The following is a 17239-nucleotide window of genomic DNA, read 5'->3' on the forward strand; positions in this document are numbered from 1 at the left end:
TACTTAAATTTATATGGCAAGTATACTTTGTTTCCCTGAAATTAAAGGCTTTTCAGTAACCCTTTTTGAAGCATGTTTTCTTAGGTTTACTGGGTATATTTGGTCAGTGGTATCTGAAGCAATGGTACTAAACTCTTAAGAAAAAGTTAGAACACATCACCCTGTGTCACAGTTCAGTTGGGATGGTCACTTCAGTAGGGATACTCAAAAAAGGTATGTCTAAGTTCACCAGCAGCCACTCTCACTGGGCAAGGCTGCGCAACATGACAAATTATACCTGGGCAATTATCCCTAAAACATTTCTACTCCATTAACCTACACTCTTAAAAATAACCAATACATGGGCAATATGTTACTTAACACCCAATCGATTTAACATTTTTGATAGGAAGGCTCTTTGTAAAACTTAAAAAAAAAATCAAGTTATGTTATGTTCAAAGAGTATTAACATATAAGTGTGCTTCCTAGTTTCTTGACTTTTCCCCCCTTGGGTATATCTGGAAGTAAGCAGCAAGATTTTTGACCTCCCAAATAGTGCCTATTGCTATTTATGATTTTCTTTATAGTGTCCAGGGTAAAAACCACAAATATTCTAGATAATATAATCAAGATTTTATGCTGTTAGTATAGTAGCCTTTTGATGGACAAAACAGATGGGAGATGCCCAAAAGAAGCAGCTAAGTTTTCTGTCTGGTGGAAAACATGGCTGGAGTGTGCTTTGGAGTTCCCTAAAGTTTATGAACACCTTTCAAAAAAAATTCATAAGCTCTACAAAAGCCTTTCAGAGAACAGTATCTGATCTTGCCTATCCAAAGGATAACTTCCTCTCCTCATGGCCAAAAGGGCACACTTTTCATGGAAATGAAGGGGAAAAAAATGGGATGATAAAAGGAAAAAATAAAGTTTTAGATTTGGATTTGTATATAGACTGATTCTGATTTTATATGTTTTTGTTTTTAAAATATGGAAACAAACTTTTTAAAAAGATGCAAATCAAACTAACATTTACAATTCAAAAAATATACAAAAAGTTGAGTTCTCATAAAAGGTAACAGAATTGTTTTGGGTCCCAAGGTGCCTGGGTGACTGAGTCGGTTAAGTGTCTGACTCCTGATTTCAGCTCAGGTCATAATCTCAGGGTCATGAGACTGCACCCCACAAGGGGCATGGAGTCTGTTTAAGATTCTCTCTCTGTCCCTCCCCCCTCATGCCCCATGCCAACTCACTCATGCTCTCTCTCTCTCTCTAAGAAAAAAAAAAAAAAAAAGGGTGCCTGGGTGGCTCAGTCGTTAAGCGTCTGCCTTCGGCTCAGGTCATGATCTCAGGGTCCTGGGATCGAGCCCCGCATCAGGCTCCCTGCTCGGCAGGAAGCCTGCTTCTCCCTCTCCCACTCCCCCTGCTTGTGTTCCGTCTCTCGCTGTGTCTCTCTCTGTCAAATAAATAAAATCTTTAAAAAAAAAAAAAAAGAATCCTATTAAAAAAAAAAAGAAAAAAAAAAAAAAAGAATTGTTTTTGGTCCCACATATACAGGAGCGAGAGCAAATAACTTAGCTATCTGTTCTCTGGTTTCCAGCTTTGCTAGTCTAACAAAATAAGTTGTGAAAAGTTGACTACACATAAATGTCAGAAAAACATACCTGTTTTAATATCTGCTCCCAATCAAAAGAAGGGATTAAGTCTAAAAAGGCCTAAATTCTTATTAAAAAATAAAGCCTATAGCTAATTGTCACAATTTAGGGATCCAGGAGCCAGATTTTTTTCCTTCATGTTCTTCTGCCAGGGACATGTATCTTCATAGGGTCAAGAAGGGACAGCCAAATTATGAAAATGATCACAATTATAATTCAACACCATTTATTGAGCCCTACTGTGCTCACACCTTACACACCTGACTTTGTAATCATTACATCTTTGTGAGGTAGGGGTATTCCCCAAATGGGGTTACTTGCTAAGCTCCAAGAAAGCAGCAGTGATATCCGTCTTGTTCACGGAGAAGCAGTTATCACAGGGAGGAAAAATAACCTAAGGTCATTCAGCTACCCAGTGACTGAATGGGATGGGATTAAACCCATGTCAAGGGACACCTAAAGCCCTACTCTCATCCTAGATGCTTATCTGTTCATGACAACTGATGCACAGTGACTGAACTTTTTGTTCCATCCTGGGGGAAAGTGATAGGAACACAGCCTAAAGGGTAGTAGAAATAGTTCAAATGAAATGTTAAAAAATTTTCAAGTTTCTCTGTGCTCATATTCTTCAAATGGTTATCATGCCATAGTCAAAGTTATCATATCAAAGTCAAAGGTAATTTGTGACTTTTTTCTTACTGACTTTGGTGTTTAATGCTAGGCAAAGGTAAGAGGTACCAAGGCAGGTAGCTTGACTTTGGAAGGAATGAGTCTTACTATAAACTTGTTGGCAACATTTCTTGAAGCATTCTTTCTAAGAAGTTACCTACAATATTGGTCCCTGCTTTTAAAAAATTTCATTTCTTGCCCTTGAACTTCTATAAACTATTCCAACTACCTATATAGCCAACATATTTTTCCACCCAAAAGTCTTAAGCATATATTAAAATTTATTTCACAAAATGAAGTGACTTGTGATCATGATATGAAAACATTAAAATTTTTCTAAAACTTCCCATAAGCAAGCTCAGAACATCCTTCAAATGTCCATTAAACATTAGTGATTATCATTTGTACATTAGCATAGATATTAAGACTTCCACCAACTACTTTGAAAGGCACAAGGTCCGAAGTTTCCATTTTAGTGTACTACACACTGAGGTAAACGCACATGTCTCTTTTCAATTGTCTCAATTTTAGATTATGTTGTAATATGCTACATAATATTCTGGAATGATACATAAAAGGCAATTAAAACCAAGAGATCAACGGCTGCTTTGCCAGATCTGCCTTGCAATTTTGAAAGAGGGGAAAACTTGACAAAGGAAAAAAAAAAGTTTCCATCTTCAAAACCTGGCTTTAGGGGCGCCTGGGTGGCTCAGTCGTTACCCGTCTGCCTTCGGCTCAGGTCATGATCCCAGGGTCCGGGGACAGAGCCCCGCATTGGGCTCCCTGCTCTGCGCGAAGCCTGCTTCTCCCTCTCCCACTCCCCCTGCTTATGTTCCCTCTCTCGCTGTCTGTCAAATAAATAAATAAAATCTTTAAAAAAAAAAACAAAAAACAAACCTGGCTTTAGAATGTCCAGGAAGTCAAAATAATTAGGGGTATTAAGGAGGGCACATGTTGGGATGAGCACTGGGTGTTATATGCAACTAATGAATCATTGAACACTACAACAAAAACTTATCATGTACCATATGCTGGCTAACAACATCATAAAAAAATTAAAAACTTAAATAAACAAACAAAATACAATCTTCAAATAAACACTTAACACTTCAGGTGTCAGGAACTAAGGAAATAAGGGGATAACGTACTTGTCCCTGTCCTCAAATAGTCTCAAGTCCAGGGAAAATTTAGATATAAATGAAAACAAAAGTGCTTTCAAAGCCCAGATGGGAAATCAATGTCACCTCCCATTCGAAGTGTTTTCCTAATTAAAAAGTTGAAAGGATTGTTCATCTCTGTATACTCAGAGAAGCCTGTGCATTTATCTCAAAACAATGTACTCTGTGAACTTATGGGGACAATTCCTTAATTATAATGGGAGCCCCACTAAGGGCAGGCTCCACGGTATTCTGACTGGTAAGAGTGGTTTCTGCGCATCTCATTTTTAGGTGCTATAGAGAAAATGCCCAATCAGTGCTCATTACGTGACAAACAAGCAAATGACTTCTGACACCAAAATTTCCCCTTACTGAACTAAGTGCCATTTTCTCCTCTGTAGCTCCCAAAATACATGGAAGCACACACACCTCACACGTATACCCTCACACAAATGATCAGGTAAATCATACCAGAATATAGCAAGGAACTCAGAGCAAAGCAATGCTTAACACCTCTAGCTACTGGTGAAGCTCTGTTTCAAAAGTGACTGACGGGGTTACCAATATTATAGTGTATGCAACGTTAAAATTTGGTTAATTCAACATATGCAGCCCTACAGGTCATAATTTGAAAGACAGGAGAATCTCTTCAACAACAATCCGTCTCTTTAACCCTTGAAGGACCTTGTTACAAAACAAATGCTAGCTGGTCAAGGGAAGCAAATTCTATTATTCTCTCATGAACAAATCCATGTCAACTGCTAAGCAGATGAGCTGCCCAGTGAGACTCTGCAGCAACAAACACAGATCAGGTTACTTTCGAATATAAAGACCCTGGGCCAGAAAAACCCACATCATCAAGCCTCACCCAGCAAGCCGAGACACAATCAGGCCCCACGGCTTTGGGGATTTAAAGGAGGGAAGACCTGAGGATGGAGAGTTGGCATTCAGAAACTTACTTAACTATCCGAGAAGTTAGTTAAGAACTAGAAATAGAGAGAAACTGATACTCCATAAATCTTCAGTTATTTTATAGCTTTGTCCCAGTATGGGTCACACCCTTTTATTCCACAACCTTTCTCTGCAACTAAGCAGACTCTTCGATAATCTAACCCTGCAATTAAAGAACATTTGAAAACACATCCATACATTTTTGCTTCTGGCCTTAAGCAGAGTCTTCACAACCCGAAAGAATTAATGCCCCCTTTCAGTCACTACCTAACACCTGAGAATCACTGAATGGGATAGAGATGCGTGCAGTGCAAACTTCCTTTCTGTTTCATTCCCTTCTAATAGCTAGGTAGGAAGAGTACATTTTTAAAAGGGTAACATGAATTGACAGGTGGAAGTCACCATGCTCAAGTTACTGATCGAAGTTTGGATGTCATTATTAAAAAAAAAACAACAAAAAAAAAACAGATTAAGATTTGAAGGGCATGAAAAAAAAACTAAAAGCAGGTTTAAGTCAGAAAATTATGAAAATTTCTTCAGAGTAGGTATATTTTTACTTACATGAATTATAATCTTAAATAAATACTCACATACACATTCATATCCCAAGCTCAATTTGGCAGGCTGTTCGAGTGCCATCTGGGAACCAGATTTCTGAGAAATGACTTTATAGTATTGCCGCAAAATCAAGCATCCTTTTGAAGCTCTAGAGAACAGTTAAATCCTTAAAATATCGTTTTGAGCCTCCTTTATTTTCATGACAGAAATATGTTAACACTAATTGTTTCCAACTACTGTTCCTTTGTCAAATAGTATGTGTAAAAAAAAATCAATTTCTGTACCCTCCCTTTGATAGACATCTTTTAAAAACTGAAAATTACCATTTACACCTAAAATATTAATAGCCTAGATGGAAGAGTGGGTCTGTACTAGAAAATAATTTTTCTTTGCATAAATGCAATAGCGTGCTCAAAAGCATGGCCATCCTGTAATTGTATTATGAACAGAATGCATCTAAGGAAGTGCTAAAAACTGGATTGGAATGATAAGGGGGTAGAAAGAAGAAACATGTTTACAATCTGTTCAAATTCTCAGCTTAAAAATTTCAATATGTAATTCGTTAGGGCAATGGTTTAAATACGGGACTTTGTTTCGGAGCCAAGTTGCTAAAAATATAAAATTAAAACCTTTAATATTCAACTCTGCCTTTCTGCCAACTTTGATTCCTCTAATACAGGACAACCTCCAGACCACTCTGTTGAGCTGCTTTCTACAACAAGCAATTGCTTGGTGCCACAGAATGACCAGATGCCACCCCAAAGAGCATGACATTTGCTATTGGAGCTCTCCAGGGCGCTGTGGCATTGAGGCTGGGGTGAGGGTGCTTACTCTGCTACAGGCCTTCTATAGAAAGTGTGCAAAGACAGCTCCGTAGGAGTCACACCACCTCTTCTCTGTGGATCGTGTTTCTGAGTTCAATATGGGATATTTAGGAAATGGTTAATAATAATGATACCATTATTCATTGGTACAGGAGCTAAATTTCATGGCCTCGGTAAACATCTCACCTAGGGTAACTTCAACCTCAATCTACCGTAATTCATGAAGGCAAACTCACGAACTTGCTTTTCCTGTTGGGGAAAAGAAAGTGTCAAGATGAATCCTCCTCATTCAAGTCAGGAATGTCAAAATTAAAAGTATTAACTGATATTTGAGTATATGCAGTCCTAAAATAAATGAGTAATTCAAACACACTTGGAAAAATTCAAACTACTTCTTACAAGAAGTAATTGTTAGAAAATTTAGATCACGGGTGCCTGGGTGGCTTAGTCATCAAGCGTCTGCCTCCGGCTCAGGTCGTGGTTCCAGGGTCCTGGGATCGAGCCCCACATCGGGCTCCCTGCTCTTTGGGAAGCCTGCTTCTCCCTCTCCCACTCCCCCTGCTTGTGTTCCCTCTTTCACTGTATCTCTCTCTCTGTCAAATAAATAAATAAAATCTTTAAAAAAAAAAGAAAATTTAGATCACGTATTAATATGTATAATTATAGAAATACAGAGTACCCTAGTTCTGTTTGACCAGTGGAAAAGTTTTTATTGCAAATCTGTAGTTGCTGGAAAATAAGTTTTTGTAGTTAGGGTCTGGATTTTTGAAATTATTGACTAGCAACATCTCTCTAAATTGGTTGCCTCTGCTCCCCCCCTCATTGCTACCCCACACAACTCTCCTGGCTCCGAGCGCCATCCATGTTTTTTTTGGGGCGGGGGAGAGGGGTTGGGTTTTTTTTTTTTTTTTTTTTTTTAATCACTGCTGCCCTCTAACAAGAAATACCTCATGTTTGCCAGCATGGAGGTTTATCAACTGTCCTCTCCTATTTGGTTTCAGCGTGTCATACAAACACGCATGTTAGATCACACTCATCTATGAACTGCTCATGCAGTCTTAGCAGATGAGCTCTGAGAGAGCATTTAAAATAATCGAGTACTTTGCCCCATTTTTGCTAGTTTTAATGTATACAGATGAGCAAAATAATGTCAAGTCTACTTGACACATTACTGCACATTCAAGTGATAATGAGATTCCCTTTTTAAATGGGCAAACATACTACCATGGAAATACATAAATGATTATAGTAATATGGGTAAAAAGTTACATTTTAGCAGAATGTAAAGTCAGTCAGTAGCCTTCATTTCCACATGATTAGCTTGCTGGCAGAGTGGAAATAAGGAATTTCAAGGCTAAGTCAGGGTTTCTCAACCTCAACACTACCGATATTTGGGGCTGGAAAATCCTTTGTTATGGGGACTATGCTGTCCATTAAAGGGTATTTAGCAGCATTCCTGACCCACGAGATGCCAGTGGCACTCCCAGCCCAACTATATCGACAAAACTATCTCTCGACCCTGCCAAACGTCCACTGGGGGAACAAAACTGCTCCCAGTTGAAAACCACTAGTCTAACCAACACCAAGTCCTTTAATCTACAATAATGATAGGAGGGGATCTGACCTACAGAAGTCTCCGCATTATATAAGAAAACTAAAAACTAAGAAAAACGTGGATATTTAGTAACCAATAATTTGCTTTCCCATAAACTTGCTTCCTTTTATAAAATTGCAATCTCAGGGCAGAAGAGCCATAGCCAACATTTTTAAATAAGCCATTTGTCAATTTGCTCAGGTCTCACAACTGGGAGCCTCCTGGGCTTCCACTGTGGCAGGCCCAAGGTCAAGCCCTGGGCTCTTTGGTCCAACAAGATGGAATTATCAGGGGAAATGTTCCTAAGCAGAGTCCAGGCTCTCAGGCTTTCCTGTTAGTACTACCTAGGCACACCTTTATGAACTTGTGGTTTCCACTGAAACAAGTTGTTCTGCTTACTTCCTACTACAGCTCTAACGGACGTGACCTCCCAGTTTCAGTTTGTCAGTGATTTCATTTCCCTCGAGACTGAACCCAGGTACTGATTTTTTTCCTAAACACTTTAGAACCAACATCTCACGAAGCAGATTCCAGGCAAGTTTTGCTAGGAGCATTCTTGGAATTGGAAGCCAACAAACATGTTTTGCCTAATCAGTAGCCTACTCAAACATCTGCTACAGAGTTTCAAAACAGTATGATTGTGGGGGGGGGGGCTGTTTTCCTTAAGTTGTCCCTGTTCATTGAGAATAAAGCACTTTCTAAGTGAAAACTTTTTTTGCCCATCAGATAAGTCTCAGAGAAGGCTGATCAGGAAAAATAAAACAAAGTCATCCATGCAGTTATTTTTCATGGATATCAAGCATGACCTCACAACACCGCAGAAGTAAACATGCCATTTTGGTGATGAAACTTAGGAACAAGCTATCTTCCAATTAATCAGAAATGCAGGCAGACCCATTCCTGCTATGTACTTACCAAGGCTGTGTAGTTTAGAAATGCTAATTCAACAGAACTGGAAGCATATAAGTCCAAAATGGCTTGTTCGTTTAAAAATATGTACTGTTAGGCTTTGAAAAGATGAATTCTATCTCAACTTTTAGCTTCTACTACTAAAAGACCATGCGTACTATGATACTTATATACAGGGTTATTTTTCTTTAAGAAAAATTATTGGCCATTTTTAAGATTTTACCATCAATTCTTAAATAGCTTTAAAGCTATTACAACAGGATATCAACCATATAAACTAAATCTTTGTCTAAAATGGTAGAAACTAATCTTTCCATTTCTATTATTTCTACAGCTAGAATAAGGTATTTATATTCTCCTTTTAAAAAATGTTAATTAGCTTTAAGGGCCATGATAAAGAATCATTTCTACAAAATTAAATCATTTTCCTATCACGATTATCTGGTAACATGAGTTTATTCTGATTCACTGAAAGCAAATTAGATTTATAGGGGGGAAAACAATCCCATAGGAGCTTAAAACCAGATTTCCTGAAACCATACACTCCTACATGACACCATTTTCCATCTAAAACACAAGAGACACCTGCACACATTTTCACCCCACTTTCACTTTCTCATCTATACTATTAAAATAGTGAAAAACAGTTCATTTTTAGAAATCATCCACAATTGACAAGGTCATTAGCATTCCATGTTGGTGCCAGGCATCGCTGCCTTCCAAATTACAAAAGAAAGTCTCTTTAACCACTGTCTCAGTCTCATTTTTGTAGTCTTAATTCCAAATATATAAAGATCATGTTAAAAATCATTCTTTTTACTCTGTAAACTATAATATAACCTCTAAAGTCACTCTATAACGTGCACCCTCACCATTAGCAACCAAACACTACCATGTTGGACAAGCATTAAACTATAAACTACCATTTTAGTTTTATAGAGAGTTAAAATAACAACATGCCATGGTCTCAATCACAGACAGCTTCACATTCATAGTCCCTAAGCTATTTTTTAAATAATCAGTTTTGGAATGAGAACAGAGGAAGACAGAGGAACGATTTTTCAGTAATCATAAAATCTCAGAAATTCTTTGCACTTCAGCCACAAGCCCTAAGCTGAAAAAACAGATAACAAACCACTGAAACTTACCTGACAGTGACTCGGTTTGATAAATCCTGTAGATCCCCAGGATGGAAAAGCTGGGCTTCTTTCAATCCAATCTGTTCACAAGCTTTCAAAAAAACGTTTATATTATCCTGTGAAAAGAAGTGGAAAGTGATTGCTTAGCCGAGCTCTCTCTCAAACAAAGGGTACAGATTTTTATGATAGAACTTCTAGGCTTCAAAGTCCAATTACAGCCAGCAAAAAAGAAGGCAGCAAGACTGATGCATACATTTTTTTTTTAATTACATGGGCATGTAAAGCCTTTCAGTCTTGCAGAGCATAAACAGTAGTGCTAGCTTATGCCTGGGCATACGCTGTTCTGTGATCTTTGTGACCGGCACGTTAAACATTACCTGTTACAGGACAAGTGCCTAGCCACTGAGCAGTAATCTACACTTTGATGTCAGCTCTGCTCTGCAAACAAACGCCCTCTTCTCAGCTTTGCACGACAAGCCTCACCTCTCCTCTTTAAAAATAACTCCAGCTACTGACATTCACCCACCCAGAAACTGTTGGCAGGGAAGAAATAAGAGGAGGAACATTCTGTTTCTATGATTACAAATTGCAGAACGACTGTGGAATACCACACCTGGAATCTGGGTTCGGTTGCTGAGCTGCCTCTTGACAGACAGGGAAACCATACTATAGGACCCAGGAGAAGCCTAATGTTCATTGGCCAGATCACATAGTTTAGGTGTGGTACATTATTCACACCCTGCACCTGCTTCAGGAACTGCCTCCAACAAAATGAAAATCTAGGTTGTCCTCCTAGCTAATTTCAAAAACCAAAATCCTCCTTTCACAAACCAATGCTTTTCATTCCTGTCAACTGCTGCCCAAACACTGGCTACTACAGATGCACATTTGGTGAGCAGAATCAGCTGGAGCTTCCCTCTTCTCTTTTAGGAGGTTGAGCTTGTGAAGATCGCATGGGGACTCTACCGTCTCTTTGTTAGGACTCTCGGGGAAGAGAATGGCCTGCTAGCATGCCAACACACATTCAAGCACTTGTACACACTGGCACCACCACATCTGTAGCGAGAGAGGGCCTCCCTGAAAACTCACCTCCCTAACGGCTGGCTGTGAGGAACCAGAAGACAGCGTGCCCCTTGGAGAAATACAATTACTCTTGTCCCATATGGAGAAGCTCATCCCCATGAGAAAAGGCAGGGTGGCCCAGCAAAGTGGGAGGGAATGATAGAGAAGCCAGGATGAAGAGGCTAAATTCAACAGCATGGATTCTTGGAGAGTGAGGGGGTTTAGGGAAAGGGTAAGCAAATGCATGGCAAGAGAAAAGCTATACTGACTATTAGGGACTAAGGGACATTCAAAACAAAAGTATTCGTAGAGAAGAGAGGTTATTTTAGTGTACTATCAGTGGAAAGCAGTGTGAACTACACAACTGAAAGTTGAAATCCATGCTTATTTTTTTTTTCTCCCAAGATTTTATTTAAATTCAAGTTTATTAACATATAGTGTAGTATTGGTTTCAGGAGTAGAATTTAGGGATTCATCACTTACATACAACACCCAGTGCTCATCCCAACAAGTGCCCTCCTCAATGCCCACCACCCATTTAGCCCAGCCCCCCCCCACACCTCTCCTCCAGCAACCCTTTGTTTGTTCTCTGTAGTTGAGAGTCTCTTATGGTTTGCCTCCCTCTCTGTTTTTCTCTTATTTTTCTTTCTCTTCCCATACGTTCATCTGTTTTGTTTCCTAAATTCCACATATGAGTGAAATAATATGGTATTTGTCTTCCTCTGACTCATTTGGCTTAGCATAATACACTCTAATTCCATCCTTGTCACTGCAAATGGCAAGATTTCATTCTTTTTGATGGCTGAGTAATATTCCATTGTGTATGTATGCCGTATCTTCTTTATCCATTCATCAGTTGATGGACATAATTTGGCTACTGTGCAATCCATGATCATTTTAAATAAGAGTCTGAAGATTAAAAGAATTTATAAGTCAAAAGTTGAACAACTCAATGGAAGGTGTTTGATCTGACTTAGTGGAAAAAGGGGGGAATAATATGTTGGCAAAATTCCAGAAAGAGCAAAAGTGATCATTTTGTTAAGCTCACATAATTTTTAAAACCTATACTATCTCATCACTCAATTATTCAAATTAATGGTTCTAAAACTGGCCTTCAGAGAAGCAGACAAGAACAAATGGCTTGGTGTCCTAGTACCCCAAATCCTACAGGAAGAAAAGCACATCTCTAAAGAGGAAGAAAAACCATTAGAAATAGTCCCACAAAAAGAAAGGGGGGAGGAAGAAGGAGAAAAGACAAAAAAAAAAAGAAGTCTTCCCACAAATTCATTGTGGTTCTGAATGTTTAAAGTGTTATAAAATATTATGACAAAGTTAAACTGAAAGTAAACCTATTGAATGGACAGCCAAAATAATTCTTCATGTGTTTTTTAAAAACATAATAGCATTCATCTGGTTGACAAATATGTACCTATTGATGAGAATAAATAAAGCCACATATGCCTCAAAACCCACCCACCTAATTTAGAAAGAAACCACTTCAAATCTAGAGTGATTATAGTTCGAGACAATAAAAATAGATTATGATTAAATTCTAGTTTTAAATAAAGCCATTACATTAAAAAGCAGTTTCTTTTAAAGAGTTCGATGATGCTCAAGACAAACTTTACAAACAAGGCCCCACAACATCCTATGCAGCAGGAACAAGTTGTATTAAGATCAGAATTGCAACGTAAATCCTGCTTACTGGACTTGAGCCCATTGGTAATTTATTTTTTGTGATTTCAAAAGACCTAGGCAGAGAGTTGCCTAAGGGGAGATACAAAATTATAAAATAAACTTTTAGTATCTGTTGGAACATCAAGAAGCCACACCCCACTCAACATATTAAAAGGGAAGCATTTAGTCTTCAATAATGGGATCATTTTCACTTGAAGCCAGCAAAGATAAAGTAAAAACAAAGGACAAACATGAAACATCTTCTCATTGGACTGTTAGCCAGGACTCCAAGTTAGCTCGGCCACTAACCAATTGTGTGGCTTTGGAAACATTCATCAGCCTTTCTGGCCCCATTTTCCTCATCTGTGAAATGAGTAATTTCTGGATCTGTACCCCATTCCCTAGGGCACACAGCTCTCTGCAAAGGAGAGGAAGGAAGGAAAGCCCTCTCTAACCCAACCCTCAATACTTCATGTCAAAAGCCAGCACCAAGCTTCTGCACTTCTACACACTGAGGACCAAAAGTGGCTTCACAAAAACAAAACAAAAGGAGATCTGCAATAGCTCCTTTCAGAGTCGTTTATCTAGGACATGAATAAAAGCAGACTATTTAAACAGACAAGGCAGGATGGCTTAAGATTTTCATATTCTCCCCCAAACCCTCTCCACCCCTTAGCCTTGAATCAATTACAAAGTTAATCATAACAGGTGGAGGGGGCGAGGGTAAATGAGAGAGAGATTAGTGAGTCAGGAACACTATTTGCTCACAACTGAGGAAAGATAAGGAATCCACAAAAATTTACAATATTCCCAGGTTTATATTAGTCCACTGGGGACTAATTTAGAACATTTCTTTGGGATCTTAACGCCCCTCTGTCTCCATTACACATCCTGAAGAGAGTCATGAGAAGGAGAATGTGAGGCCAACATGAATATTCTAACACTGGACCCAGAGGTAACATGGGTCTTTCATGACATGAACCCTTCCAGAGCCCTTCATCCCACTTTCTTCCCCCCAAGCACTTATCCAGTACCATAGTCTCGTGTCATTTCAGCAGATCGCTTTGCTCTCCTATCAGGGATGGAAGTAGCTGAGGAAAGTGTCAAGGGCCCAGAGTTGATTGAATATATTTTAGCATATGTGCTGCCGAAGCGAGCACGATTGAATATATTTTAGCAAGTTCCTAAATATCAGTCAGTATAAGGATGACTCTCTCATTTTGTTATATTTTTCTCCTCATCGCATGCTCCCATTCACTCCCACTGCTCTTCATTAAAAGGTGCTAAGAATGTACCCTAAAGAATTCAAGAGTTCCCCAGACAAGTACATGTACGTGTGCACATTGATAGCAGCACTATTCACAATAGTCAAAAGGTAGAAACAACTAAAACATGTACATGAACAGAAACAGATAAACATATTGGGATATATTCATACAATGGCATATTATTCACCCATAAAAATAAAGTACTGATACATTCTACAGCATGGATGAACCCCCAAAACATGATGCTAAGGAAAAGCTAAACACACAAATGTTACCTACTCCATTTATGTGGAATATCCAGAATAGATCAATCCTTAGAGAGAGGATACAGACGTGGCTGATAGGAGTTTGGGGAGGGGGAGGATGGAACAGGAAGTAAGATGTTTTACTTGGGAGAGATGGAAATGTTTGGTGGCTGCTCAACACTGAATTGTTCACCTTAAAATGGCTACTTTTGTTATGTGAATTTCACCTCCATAAATTATTTTTTAAAGGTGCCTTCTATAATGTGCTTAAAAATCTAAATGTCCTTTAAAGTGTAGATTCACTTATGTATCTCACTTACATAAATGGCATCATGGTATACATTTTTCTCTTTCACATTCAACCATTTTTGTTACACAAAAGTCTAAATCCTCATTAAAGTCTATGCTATACCTCCCTAGGATCTTTCGCTGAACAAAGTCATTTTCATTTTCACTTGGAGAAAGTTAAAAAATGTTTCTTTTATATATTTCTCTTAAATATATCTTTAATGATACAATTTCAAGACTTCTAACTTACAGAGGGAATACTTTGTATCAAGAAACCTAAAATGTCACAGCAAATGGGGAATGTCTACTCACAGTATCAAACCAGTTAGACCTACTTCTGCAAAAATTTCCTGAGTGTAGAGGGTCAAGAGCTGTCATCAATAAAAATGGATTCTTTAAATAAAGACAAAGAGATTTATTACAGAAGCCTTGAATAAGATCAAAATCCTAACCAATTCTGAAAAAGAGTAAAACTGTGCTCAGGGCTATGACTGTATAGTCAAAAGGGCCATACAGTCACCACCTTAAACCAAAGATGCCAGAATGACGTCACATGGACGTGGGCCCCATCCGTGAACCAAATGTTCCTCATGTGCTCACTCTGGCCTTTCTATGCCTATTTCAAGCAAGATTTTTTTTTGATTAAAAAAAGAGAGCACATCATCCAATTCCTCTGAACCTGGGCACATGGTGTTGCAGATCAATTTATCTGAAGGCCAAGAGACTTGGTGACCTCAATTCCTTTTCTATTTATAATATAGCACAAAAGCCCCTGTCTCCTGTCCCTAGAGTTAACAGTGACAAAAAGTTAGGAAGTATATGCCAACAATCAAGAGGTTGTAACCACTGTTTGAGGCAGAGAAACTGAACTAAGTCTCTGTGTGAGAATAACAGTCCCCAGTCAGCCACATCAGAATCTCTCGAGGGAGCGCTCAATCACCTTGTAGGTGAGGCTCATGTACTAGGCAACAGTAGTCCCAACTAGGCAACAGCTGTCCCAACCTCCTGGTACTCGACATGGGGTCCACACGCCATCAGCATCACTTGGGAGCCTGTTAGAAATGCAGATTCTAGCTCCACCCTAGACCCACTCAGTCAGAATCCACATGCTAAGAAAATCCTCCAGGTGATTTGGATCTTTGCAGACATAGTTTTCTGGCCAATAACAAAATAAGGAAAATATTTCCAACTAGGATTTACAGCAGGGTTTCTCCTTAGGATGAGCAGCAATCACCTGGGGATTACGGAGCTTACCATTAGGCCATCCCCAAAAGTACTCAAATTCCATTCTTGTGATACACTAATTGTGAACATTCAAAATTATTTTAAAGCAACTCCCAAGCGCTGGAGTGACCACGATATATCCAAATGTGCACTTTAGTTACATAGTTTCCATTAGGAAAGGGGTGTGGTTGCAATTTTGATCAGTGGCACTAGCTTTATTATTAGAGACTTCATCTTCTTATTTATGGCTTAGTGAATAAATGTAAACTGTGTTACTAAGACCTGCAGGGGATAATTACAATATGTAGGTAAACACACAGATTCAATTTCAGTAGTTATTTGTGAGAAAAGTACGCAGAACATTTTCCTTTGCTTCTCTGCAAAGAGCCTCAGTCATGGGCTGATAGCAAAGGATTTGAGGACAGTCAAGTTTTGTCATATGTGATGAGGAGTTAAGAACCAACTAGGAATGCTTAAGAGGAATTGCCAAGTGACACTGAGGGCCCAGGGGATTATACATGATAAGTCACCAAGTGGCTTGCATGCTTCTCTCCAACATTGCTTGGCAAAGGAAGAGCAAAAACCATACAGAGAGGCAGAACAGAGCACTGGCAAGCGAGGGCAGCCGAAGGTCAAAGGCATGAGGGCCGTGCCCTGCTGAAGGGCTGGTTACTGAAATGCTTAATCAACTTGGGTCACAATTAACCACACAGAAGCAGGAACACGCTTTGTCAAACTGCAGCATGGATTAAGGTACAGTCTTCCATGGTGTTCGAATTAAACTTTATACATCCGAAATGAAGGAGTTCTAACGCGTACCTACTCCGTTGGAAGGAAGGAAGGAAAGAAGGGAGGGAGGAAGAAGGAAGAGAGGGAGGGAAGGAGGAGAAACGGACACAAAATGCTGAAATAGAGGCTTAAGAAGTTCTGTCTGAGACCAGACTGGGGGTTGCCAAAAGTGGGTGAACAAAATGGGAAAAAAAGGAAAAAAAAAACAAAAAAAAACGTTCTGTCATCAAATTATCCGTGTTCTCTGCTCCAAAGTAAAACAAATACGTAACTGCTTAAAGAAGCATGTCATAATGATGCCAAAACACATCGTATGAAGCAGTAAAGCACATTTAACGAAGGAAAACGGCACAGTAAAACCTTAGGGCTAGCTGGGAATCCACACTCTCAGTGCAACTGCGCCTACCCGCTTGCCGAGACTCACTTTTACAGGTGATGTGTCTGGGTCATCAGCCCTTGTTTTAGCGTTTCCAGCCCCGGGGACTCCTTGCCCTGTGAGGCTGACTTACTTTTAGTCATTTCCATGTCAAAAAAGTCCAAAGACTCCCTCGCTGTAATTGTAAAACACTGATCCTAAATCTGCCTACTTAATGCGAATTAAATCCCGTCTTTTTCCCACGAGAGTCTCTTAGCTACTTAGACAGCTCTCCTACCTCATACACTCCACACGTTGCCCCAACCTCACATCTTCTCTTCAAATATCCCTGGTCTTCTCAACACCCCTTGTCCCTCTGTGACATTTTTCGGTTCTCCTGTCGTCCCAACTGGCCCTCCACCGAATAGCTGATTTTCTCAAGTTCACATTCACTGAGTTCTTACTGTATGCCAGGCAGCATGCTGAGGCCCTTTACACAAATTATCTCCAATTCACACTAAAAAAGCTTATGAAATCTTTTGGTTCCCATTTTACACATGAAGGAACTGAGGCCTAAGAGGTATGTGACTAACCTGAGGTCATCCAGCAAGTGGTGGAGCTAGGATTCAAACCAAGCAGTTCAATCCCTGATTCTGTGCTCTTAACTCCTATATTCATTTTCACCACAAGTGAAACAAATCACCACTAGTCAGTGGCTGAAAACAAGACAAGTTTATTGTCTTATAGTTCTGGAGGTCAGAAGTCCAAAATCAGTCTCCCTGGGTTAAAATCAAGGTGTTGGCAGGGCTGCGTTTCTTCTGGAGGCTCTAGGAGAAAACCTATTTCTTTCTTCTTTTCCGTCTGCTAGAGGCCCCTTCCTCCACCCTCAAAACCAGCAGCAG

At 39.3% G+C, this 17239-nt stretch overlaps 1 protein-coding gene across 14 annotated transcripts in view; it reads right to left on the reverse strand.

Annotated features, from left to right (window-relative positions):
- The window catches only part of LMO7 (LIM domain 7), a 126608-nt gene that overhangs the window by 84456 nt on the left and 24913 nt on the right, over positions 1-17239 (reverse strand). For 13 of the 14 annotated variants that reach the window (XM_027589228.2, XM_027589222.2, XM_027589231.2 and 10 more), the window contains exon 3: positions 9439-9545. Coding sequence is in view for 1 of the 14 variants with exons in the window: in XM_027589230.2 (XP_027445031.2) it covers positions 9439-9545; positions 10043-10126 (191 nt within the window). In the remaining 13 variants the exon portion in view is untranslated. Of the gene's footprint in view, positions 1-9438; positions 9546-10042; positions 10127-17239 lie in introns of those variants that run through there. The other variant, XM_027589230.2, reaches the window with a different exon arrangement.

This window comes from Zalophus californianus, chromosome 3, assembly GCF_009762305.2.
Source record: "Zalophus californianus isolate mZalCal1 chromosome 3, mZalCal1.pri.v2, whole genome shotgun sequence".
Taxonomy (NCBI): Eukaryota; Metazoa; Chordata; class Mammalia; order Carnivora; family Otariidae; genus Zalophus; species Zalophus californianus.